This window comes from Ylistrum balloti, unplaced genomic scaffold (genome assembly GCF_031769215.1).
Source record: "Ylistrum balloti isolate Yb309-2 unplaced genomic scaffold, AGI_CSIRO_Ybal_v1 Utg369772, whole genome shotgun sequence".
Classification (NCBI taxonomy): domain Eukaryota; kingdom Metazoa; phylum Mollusca; class Bivalvia; order Pectinida; family Pectinidae; genus Ylistrum; species Ylistrum balloti.
Genome location: NW_026781965.1, coordinates 253,149 through 264,255, shown reverse-complemented (window position 1 = coordinate 264,255; position 11,107 = coordinate 253,149). Strand labels below are relative to the sequence as shown.

Genomic DNA, 11,107 nt, shown 5'->3' with positions numbered 1-11,107 from the left:
TATAGTGAAACCTGTCAAATCTATCGGAACTGAATCAAACTTGACTTGTACATTCTGATAGCCTGTCTTATCTTACTGACATGTATTAACTTCTCCACTGTTGTATGGCCCACTGACAATATAGACGATTAGGGTCCAGTATGAAAGTGTATTGTGTGTACACGTTGTTGGATCAAACATGTTTTAATACTGTCAGAGGTCATATTACCATTGATAGAGTGAATGTTTATAATCATTGGATTTAGTCAAAAGAATTTATCAACGTTTATTGACATGATTACATAATATTTAAAAATAATTACCATTGTTATAGAATTCCATAACTTTTTTTATATAATAAAAAACAACCATTTATAAACCAGTCTTTTGTTATCAATGAAGAAAGACAGGAGCAGTAAACAGGATTAGAATACACATGACACAGCTGTGTTGTGTACCACTATCAAGTACCAGGTCGAGCAAAGTACAGCACATGTTACAGCTGTAGATTTTGTACAACTGAACAATAATTTGTGAATGTTGAATGTAAATGTCTTGAGCAAACCCCAAGTCACAATAAGATTTCAAAGTACACTGGCACATTTACAGAATTACAAATATATATATATATATATATATAAGTAGCAATAAAATAGCAACCCTAATTCTGTAACAAATACCTTGATAAAAATTGACACTTCATTAACACTTCCTATGGGAGAGTGATGTCTCTGTTTTCCGTAGCTAACCAGCCCAATTGGTAAGTTTCTCATTGTCACTTCCTATGGTAGAATAATGCTTGGGCTTGCACTGGCTAGCCTAGCTGGTACATATCTCATTGACACTTCCTGTGGGAGAAAAATGACTTGACAGGTAGCTAGCCCTGTTGGTAGGCTTCTCATTGACACTTCCTGTGGGAGAGAGATGTCTGGACTCGTAACTAGCTAGCCCAGTTGGTATGTTTCTCATTGACATTTCTGTGGAAGAGAGATATCACTGGTTTCAGTAGCTAGCTAGCCCAGAATCGTGCCTACCCCATTGACACTTCCTGTGGCAGAGAGATGTCTGTGAATTGATAGAAGGCTATGTCTCCATGGTCAAGTACTGCCCAGCTAACTGGAACACCATCAGGAAATGATCTTTGGGTACTCAAAATTTCCTGGAGATTTGGCGGCTTTTCATGAATCCTAAAATGTAAAGTTGTACTTTGAAACAGTATTAAATGTATACAACTGACTTCTAATTGTTTCTATATTCTCATGTATGGAACAACTTTTTGGAATAATTTCTGCCCAATCAGAATAGATACTGCTGGAAACTGGAGGTGTTTTTAACTGCAAACTTGGGCATTTGAGGAGTATTGGTAGTGTGGATAGAATAAACTGAACTGACAGCCAATCAAATTCCACTAACCCTACTCTACATCATTGTTGGATTATAACACATAACATGAAAACAATGTAATGATCCTGACATAAAGTACTATACAGCAACTTCAATTACCACACGGCACCCACAAGTACCACATAGTGCCTACAATTACCACACACGGCACCCACAAGTACCACATAGTGCCTACAATTACCACACACGGCACCCACAAGTACCACATAGTGCCTACAATTACCACACACGGCACCCACAAGTACCACATAGTGCCTACAATTACCACACACGACACCCACAAGTACCACATAGTGCCTACAATTACCACACACGGCACCCACAAGTACCACATAGTGCCTACAATTACCACACACAACACCCACAAGTACCACATAGTGCCTACAATTACCACACACGACACCCACAAGTATCATAAAAAAAACCATAATGTACCACACAATACACCCTGAAGTACCACAAGCTTAATCCTCAAGGGCTACACACTAAACACAATACATGCTCAAGTATCATAAAACACCTTCAAGTACCACACACTGCACCCTAAAGTACCACATTCTACACACCTAAGTACCAAACATAACATCCACACTAGTACCACACACTACGACCTCAAGAACTACACAATACATTTTTCAAGTACCATAAACTACACCCTCAGGAACCACAGATTACATCCTTAAATATCACAAACTACATCCTCAAATGCCTCACTCTACATCCTCAAGAAGCACTGACTATACCCTTAAGTACCACATATTGCACTCTCAAGTAAATTGTATCACACACTGCATCCTGAGGAACCACTCATTACACTCTGAAGAATCACAAAACACTCTGAAGAACCAAACAATTACTACCCATAAGTAAATCACACTTACTTTGAGACACAGACTCTGTAATTAGGAAGTCCAGGCCTTGACTTTCTGAACTTGGCATCTGGTAGGTAAACATCAAATATGGTTCCACCAGGTAAAGTACTGGGTGTGTCTATCTGAGACCTGTATAGGCAGGTTTGAAAATATATATAAAGAATACAGTTTGTGTTGTCACAACCACAATTTTGTTCTCCAGTCTCTGATACATATATATTAAAACCAAGCCAAAAAGACTGCTTGCTATAGGTATTGCCTGTAGGTTTAGTGCACATAAATAAAATCTAATTCCAATTCTTTTTATCATATTCAGATTCTTATCAACCAGGACAAGGCCTGTTTTTGTCATTATCAAGCAAAGCATGGCCTGTATTTGACCATATCTAGGTGGGCACTTTTTTGTCTTGTCAACTTGGAAAATGTGTGATTTTGCCCTTTTTATATATAACTAGAGCAAAGCCTATATTTGTTCTTATCCTTTTTTTATCATTATTTGGGTAAGGACTTTTTTGTCACCAGGGCAAAGATACACTTCATCCTTATCAACCTGGGCAAGACTGCAAATGGAATAACTTGATGAATTTCAACAAACAAGCTAACACGTATGAGTGGAGTTCTCAAAACTGGACAGATATTCCCTCTTGATGCAGTTTTGTCAATAATTACAGTAATTAATCCTGATTTAAACATGGTAAACAAGAGGGTAAATAAAGAGATATCTTACCTAGGTCCCTTTGTTAAATTAACACTTTCAATGATTTGCAATCTATTCAAGATACTGCCTGTAACAGGAAAACAAATGCAGGTAAAACTATTATTTCATGTTTGACATTGATTTGATAGGAAAGACACTGAAAACAATACCATACTTTTTTTTATAATGTGTTCTGAAAGATTTCATTTTCAAACATTATTTACAAAGGGATTTAAAAATTCAATGAATTACATAATTAAGTATGACCACTCCCATTTCTTAGTATCAAGGGTATAACATTTTATACTTCATGTACTTGCTTGCAAGAAGATTTCACAAAACAGTATACTGGTATATGCATCCTTTATAATTTACATTTTCACTAACTCTGTTATAAAATCCCAGATTAGTGGAATTGTATACCCCTACAGACTCAATACTACATAGAAAAAAACAGCAAGTTGAATAAAAAACATTTCAAGTAAATGCAGCTATTCCTGTTTTTATTGTTTTGTCTGTTATAATTTTCTATTTTCCAACCTGTATTGCATTGGTAAATATATACCTGTGGAGGTAGCATCACTTGGTCTTACTAATGGAGTTATCTCCCCCTCCCAAAGATGCTGTGCTGGAGAGACTCTTTTATCCTCCATGTCTCTGATTGCCATCTTCTTTTTAAACTCTCCCCAATTTGAGGCCATTATTTTCGTCTGTTTATGAATCATTTCTGAATAAGAGAATTCTAAATTTTCTATGCATTCCTGCTGTTGTTGTCTATGATGTTTTTTAAGGTGTTTTCTTTGCTGTGAAAGGTAAGTCTGAACATTAAATATGGTTGACGCTTTACTCAGGTCTACACCATGTGGAAGCAGATCAAGTCTAGGTATCTGTAACTCCAGCACCTCTACACCTCCTATGTTAGGGAAGCCCAATCTGTCAAACTCCCACACCGAATAAGGTACACTTTGTCCATCACATTCCTCTGCCAAATCACTCTCTTTTATTCCAGTGTCGGTTTGATTAGTTGACCCACTAGTGTTCCACCCATTGCTGTCACATCTATCCTCAATCACTCCTTCACTTATGGATGACCCACCCAGGTCCATAAGTGATGCACATTTTTCTGGGCAAGAATTTTCAAGCTGTTCTTTCATCAATTCTTTATCTGAGTCATCTAATGCAACTTTGACTTTCTTGTGAAGTTGATCTAATCCAGAGGTGTCAGATGTATTGTCTCCCTTATGTTTCCTTTTCTTTTTGTCCATTTTAACATGTTGGTCTAAATGGATTTTTCTTTCATAAGTTGTGACATCTAGGCTGTGGAAAAGCAAAGGTTGTTACAAAGTAAAACTGACAAGCTAGGGAAAAATGCCCTTGATGCTTCTTTTCTCCATTAAAATCATTTAAAAATCATACATTATTTATAGGTTGATTCAGAATATCAGATATCATATAAGATGATAAGGAAATGCGATCTTTAGTGATTGTGTGTCTGAAAATCATGTAGAAGCTAGGACTTTCAAATAAGTTCTGAAATCTGACAAAGTTCCCCAAATGATCAAAATGGACCCTTTGCCTACCAACATATAAGGACCACAAAATCACTAACAAAGCTGTTTTAATTACTCTCATGCTGATACTTAATATCACCAATTCTTATATCAAATCATACTCAAACGAAAATTAAGAAAATCAACCCCACTGAATTCAAGAAATGTAACCTAATCCAGTTATAGTTGAGTACTATCTATATGTTTAGTTCTTGTGATGGTCTGAAATTTACCACTTACCATCCTTGATGTCGCAGTACAACATATCCCAGTCTCCTCAGGTGAGAATAGACTTGGTAGCACTCTGTGGTCAAAGCAACAGTTCCTAAAAATGCTGTATATGCTTGCTGGATGCTGATAGGCAAGCCTTTGTAATTCACCACCAGTGTGTTCTGTAGGAATATTGGTACAAATAAGGCAAAAATACAATTTCTATAATATAAAATCTAGTAATGACCAACTTATGTGTAAATATATTTGGTGGAATGTAAGGGTGTTCTGATTTCATTTTGTGTATCTCCTATGTATCTTTAAAAAGGACATGTATCACTCTTACTTTGATTTACTTTGATTTATCACAATAAATTATGTATCTTGTCACCAAAATCCGTTACATAACTCTCAAGTCAATTTTCCAAATATTGGCTGGTAATAATACACAGTTAACATCTGATAAAAAGTGTAACTACATTGCTTAATACCATAAGTTATTTAAAGTTTCTGTGTTAATTTAACAGAACTTTCTATTTGATAATTAGTATTTTTCAGTGGTAATGTTATGTCAAGCAGCACCTTTTATTGTTATGAAGATGTTAAGTCCTAAACAAAACACTGTACATCTAGCACATAAAGAAACCAGAATGTTAAGTTGCTTTTACATAATATTGACATAGGTCTGCAGAATCTCCAAGCTAAGATTAAAGTACCAAAGATCAGCTGTCTAGCTTCAATTTACCTTTCATTTAGATTTATTTCTTAGTCTGTAAAGAGAATTTCATTTATGGTAAGGAAATCTAAATTCAAGGAGAATTTCATGGGTTCCACTTACGGTTTCCATAAGGAACAGTGCCTCCTCTGGAAACAACCACTTCCTACTGCTGTCTACAAATCCCATATACGTCCAAAACTTTCCCTGTAAATAAGGAAAACTATTCTCTCATAAAAATATCTCTATAAAAATATAAGAGACATGATGCAACATCTCAACATTTATCTTTAAGTTAAGGAAAACGTTTAAAGTGTATGAATTATTGATACTCATGGTGAACAATTTTTCCTCAAATATTCCTTATTTCCCATGACTATAATATATAGATTAAATGACAATTCAATTTTTCTTTTTTGCTTTTTGCAAACAATCTCACCATTTCTCGTTCAAGTTCAACAAGTTGACGGTCTTTGTTCCATTCTCCTTTCACCAAACCACCCCTAACAAGAAGAAAAAATAATCAAATACTTGTATGCGTCTCTAATCTTTGTTCATTTCCTTGTTGGTGGTTGTTTGATTAAATGACAATATCAACAAGAACAAAGCATTGCATGCAGAAAAATATATAAGCCTGTTCCTTACCAAAGAGAACACTTTATCTTTTTTTTAATCAAAATGCCACTGAGATTTCATGTCACTATAAATAAACTTATCAAGTAAGAAAGAAATTTGTTAAGAAATGAAGAACAAAGGGAAATAACTCATCCAAATCTAGCCAAGTGAAAAAGTCTCAAGGGATTACAATGCTTGGTTAATAACTGCGGGAGGAGATGATCTCCAAACAAGATTAATATAAGTTTTGAGTACTGAGTAATTACCTTGAATGTTTTAAGAAAACTGGTTTGAAAAAATTAAACATTGTGATTTGGCCTATCTGTTTCCTTGGTAACTGAAAAAGTATTTAAATGGAGAATTTCCCTATAGCAAAAGACACTACAAGCTTAATAAGAGTAAAATGTTTTGAGCAATTATCTTGAACCATTTCAGAGCACTGGTCCAGAAAAAAATGAAATTTGTGTTGAAGGATATCTGTTTCCATGGTAACAGAAAAAAAAATTAATCAATTTTTAATCCTGATATATACAGAAATTTCTGTTGAGTTGATTGGAATGATTTTTAAGTTGTAGCCTGGAAAGGAAAGTAAATACTAATTTTGTGTTTTTTGGCAATGTTTCCATGGTTACAGAAAAAAATATAAAAGAATTATAGGTCATCAATAGCAAAAGGCACAACTAGAGCACTAACAATATGTATACAGATAGTTTTATTGAGTTCAGTGGAACAATTTTTAAGGTGTAGCCTGGAAAGGAAAGTAAACACTAATTTTATGTTTTTTGGCTGTTTCTATGGAAACAAAAAAAAGATGAAAAATGAAATGTAATCAATAGCAAAAGACACAACTAGGGCGCTAAATTAATACATACAGCAAGTTTTGTGAAGTTGAGTTGAAAGGTTTTGAAGTTCTAGCCCGGAAAAATCCTTTTCTCTATTGTATTCTGTCCCTCTACCCTATGGGGCTCAGATCCACCAATTACAGAAAATTGATTCCACTTCATCCATGCTTCTGACCAAATCTGGACAGAATCCAGAAATTTCTACAGAGGAAGAAGGACTATTTGGCCCAGCCCCTCCGAATCCACGGAACCAAGATTTATTGTTAGTAAGAAATAGATTCTCATTCACCCAAAGATGCTTCAGACCAAATTTGGACAGAATATGGAATTCCAATATTTGGTCCTGCCCCTTCTGCCCTAGGGGGCTGAGACCCCTGTTTAAATACAAAATTATGTCTGTTTTACTTAGGAATACATCAGAATAAATTTGGACAAAATCCAATCATTCCTATAGAAGAAGAATGGTTTGGCTTACTTTCTTCTTTTGGGCCCTACCCCTCACGCCCCAGGGGGTTCAGGCACACTATTTATACAAAAATGAGTTCCCTCCTCCGAAGATGTTTCTGACCCAATTTGCTCAAATCCTGCTGAGTTGTTCATGGCTAGTAATTTAAGAAGGCAGAAAGATAAGCAAACAATGCCATAAGGTCACTCGACCATTGGGGCCATGTGAGCTAAAATTTAGAATTAAAATTCTGTCAAGGAAAACAAAATTTCATGTCATGGTGATTAAGCATACCAAACTTGAAAGAGACTGGTTGAAAACTATAGGAGAAAATCTCTACATTGCAAGCTTATGACAGATAAATGTGACAAACAACTTTATAACAAAATATGTAAAAAATTTTGATGGGCGTATGAAAAGTAGGAAATCATACTCTCGCTCCACTCTTTGTTCTTTTAGGACCTTGAATCTCTCCTGGCTTAAAGACTCAATCCACTTTGATTGAAGAAATGATCCATCAGGTTCAAAGTCTTTAGCCCCTCCTCTGTTTGGCACGGTTTTGTCCAAGGGTCTGCGATATTTGAATATTTCTTGAGCACTAAAATGAAAATGAATAAACATACCTTAGTACATCAAAAAATACTTCATTAACTTCTGCTGAAATGTTGTTTTTTTTTAATTTTTCACTTGAATTTATGTACAACATGCATCTTAAAATATAGCTATAAAAGTAGTAACTCTAGTTTAATCAAACTCCATACTTTAAAGTTGATCCATGTTTGAAATGGGGCATACAATAGCACAAGTTAGTGCATGTCAAATACAACAATTACTTCCCAGCATCAAACTGCAAGAATTTAAAAGATTTCGCTTGTTGATCCCTTAACTTACACTACCCCTAGCAATGGTACAAAAAAGTATCACATTGGTTCTTTAGTGGTGAAAGGGGAGTACCAGTATATAGACTTAATTAGGAAATTAGGTAGTGTTAAACAACAAAGTTCTGTGGTTTTTTTTCTGCATCATGCAGAGTTTCTGTTAGAGATTATACCCCATACCTTTCTTTACCATACCAGAAAATCTAATCCTAGTCACCAACATAAAAGGCTAGTAAAATATCCACTGAACTATCTAAGCACACTAGCAATACCTTTGTAAGACTCGAGTGTAACAGAACTTAATCCAAAGCAGTGGTTCATGGTTTTGGCTGATTACAACTGGGCCACAATTTGAAAAAAATAAGTCACTGTTTTGGGCATACATGGAATTCTGTTGTAAGATTTGATCCAGAGTTGTAATAATCTTCATAAATAGTATATGTAAAAGGAGCAGTTTACATTCAATACAATCTCTGTCATTCAGCTGTCAAAGTATGCTCTTTTGGATCTGTTGGTCTGGCCATGGATTGTCATATGCAAAACACCCAGGTTCAAATCCTGACCGGGCAAGGATAATTTTTCCATCCTGTTCAAAATTACACAGGCTGTGAAATTTAAATGTCTCTGGTCAACATTCATAAATTACTACAAGTATAATTAAGAAACATTCAGTGTAGCTTGCACCAGAGACATAAATAATAATGTGTTATATAAAGATATGCTAGCACATACTACAATATGAAAGTGTACAAGTTGAGAGAACAACTTGCCTTACTAGCCATGGCTACTGAGAATTTCAGAGAGACTAAAAGTCAATAGTTTGAACTATGGTGGGAGCAGAGTATTTTTCATTGCTTCTTCCTATTACACATTAAGCATTCACTATGTTCTTTGTCACTAAAGCCTGTTTTTTTTTATTATCAACATGCCAGAGAATAGACCCAGGTTTGATTCCTTTCTGGGCTCTCAGCAAGAAAGTGTTTACCCCGTTACCTCGCAATGGCATTCAATGAAACCCCTCTTTTGTGGAAACTATTAGAGTCTTCGGTTAAAATTTGAGAAATCTCAAGAAAAACAAGGGAACTGATGAAGAAGCATGCCACTGTGGTTGTATATACCGTTCAATACGGTCATCCAGCTCACAAATTCCGTTTCTCCGGCCCCTTCTTCGGCTTAGATGGTAGAGTCAAGGGATACACTTGCAGGCCTATATCACTCATTCACAGCTGTTCACGCCAGATTAAGATCGACAGGAAAAGTTTATTTTTAAATAGAAGACAGTTTAGAATGATATATCATTTATATCAAATATTAAAAAATAATCACCTGAGAACTCTGTTTTCCAAAAGCGTCGTGCTGTTTGGCATTTTACATGAAGTTGTGTCGTCCATCATGACTGCAAGAACTTAGAAAAGAATTGTCTTCAAATGTCATTAATTTGTTTAAAAAAGGATAAGAAAATACTTAATTTCATGTGACTACACATCACTTTACACATATGATATAAACATGATCAAAAGACGCAGTCGGTTTTGCTTAATTATCACCAGGCTCGGATATTTCTACGATTCTTCGCTCCGAACGTGTGTTTGTTTTTCGGAATACTTCCAGTCTTTTCATCATATTTACATTAAGGTCAGATCACAATATGCGTTTGATTGAAAGGAAGAAAATATGCTAGGTCAAGACGAAAGTTGATCTCTTTCGCGCTTGAATCCAATGCGCAAGCGCAGCATTTGGTTTACTATGGAATGTCATCTAACAGCCGTGTCTCGAATAAAATAATATTTCCTGAGATCCTGGATTTCTAATATACGTAAAACTGGAAAAGATGGATCGCCAGTATGCAAATGGTAATGTTTGATATGTAAAACATTGCACGTGTCATTTTTTAAAGGAAAAACAACTAACAACTGCAAGTAGTGACCCAGTAACTCAGGTAAACAGTGCAGGTGTCCATCATGCATGCCTAGAAGAGATAGTCCCATGTGACGTAAACCTCAGTTCATCCTTTATTGTGATAGGTCAGCGATGGTCGCTCTATCATCAGATGTGCTGACCACTGGGAACAGCCATCTGATGTACTTAATGCAACAATAGTATACCTGAAAAAACGGTTAAATTATGTCGTGTGTAAATTTTACTCTTAACATTTCCTGTATACTCGGCTTCAAACTTGCTAATATTCTGAAACAAACCTCAGTGACAGATTCTTTCATATCAAATAAATACATTTAGAAGTATAAATATATAATAATGTTCGATCTTGTGACTGAAAGGTGGCCATTTTTGAAAAGGGACACTCAGACAAATATTGCTTTAATTTTGCAAAGGTTTGCCTGGTTTATTGTTGGTGATTATGAATAATATGTCTGTAAATACATCACAGAATTCAGAACAAATAGAAGGATAATAGGGAAAAGCTGCAACTTATAGAGAACCACTGAAGATCATATAATGGTGGAGAATAAGGTTAAATCTTACTTTGAAGGAGGCATACAATAACTGTACGTAAAACTACAACTGTAAATATTGTTTTGTTGAAATTCATGTCAATGCTCCTTCATGCTGGTAATAAAACCATTGAAACATGTCATCTGTATATTTTATGCTTTCATGTTGGTTATACTCATGTACAAGAATAGATATTAAATACTGTCTCACAATTTGTAGGTTCTCCTTCAAGAAAAAGGTGGTCAAAAGATGAAAGTAGCCGTCAAAGTTTAAAGGTGAGGTTTGTCATCGCTGGAAAACAGTAAAACATCAATATTTGTGAGAAAGATTTCCTATTACCGGTATGTGTAACCATATATGCACTGATTTTAACTTCTATGATGAGTTATTGCAATACATGTACATAGTTATTTCTAAATATGGTAGATATATCTGTATATTGAAGC

General features: G+C 35.2%; 2 protein-coding genes across 2 annotated transcripts in view; one reads left to right on the top strand and one right to left on the bottom strand.

Annotated features, from left to right (window-relative positions):
* Nucleotides 1–307: 307 nt before the first annotated feature.
* LOC132543843 (tRNA-splicing endonuclease subunit Sen54-like) lies at nucleotides 308–9,744 on the bottom strand. Its single transcript, XM_060207358.1, has 9 exons — nucleotides 9,534–9,744; nucleotides 7,763–7,927; nucleotides 5,867–5,930; nucleotides 5,551–5,634; nucleotides 4,743–4,894; nucleotides 3,518–4,269; nucleotides 2,983–3,040; nucleotides 2,265–2,384; nucleotides 308–1,166 (listed from the first exon to the last, which is right to left on the bottom strand). Exons 1-9 carry the CDS (start codon nucleotides 9,599–9,601, stop codon nucleotides 1,010–1,012), a joined length of 1,620 nt encoding a protein of 539 aa, XP_060063341.1. The 5' UTR covers nucleotides 9,602–9,744; the 3' UTR covers nucleotides 308–1,009.
* Nucleotides 9,745–10,038: 294 nt separating this feature from the next.
* The window catches only part of LOC132543955 (protein KATNIP homolog), a 38,963-nt gene continuing 37,894 nt past the window's right edge, over nucleotides 10,039–11,107 (top strand). Inside the window, exons 1-2 of the mRNA XM_060207513.1 lie at nucleotides 10,039–10,060; nucleotides 10,881–10,936. Coding sequence (XP_060063496.1) covers nucleotides 10,039–10,060; nucleotides 10,881–10,936 — 78 coding nt within the window. The remainder of the gene's footprint in view (nucleotides 10,061–10,880; nucleotides 10,937–11,107) is intronic.

What these genes read in the sequence shown, in the direction of transcription:
- LOC132543843 (XM_060207358.1), bottom strand. Translation starts at nt 9,601, where the DNA reads ATGATGGACGACACAACTTCATGTAAAATGCCAAACAGCACGACGCTT. An exon ending in GAACAAAGAGTGGAGCGAGA is followed by an intron (nt 5,931 to 7,762) that starts GTATGATTTCCT and finishes TCTTCTTGTTAG; the next exon opens with GGGTGGTTTGGTGAAAGGAG. An exon ending in TTGAACTTGAACGAGAAATG is followed by an intron (nt 5,635 to 5,866) that starts GTGAGATTGTTT and finishes CCTTATTTACAG; the next exon opens with GGAAAGTTTTGGACGTATAT.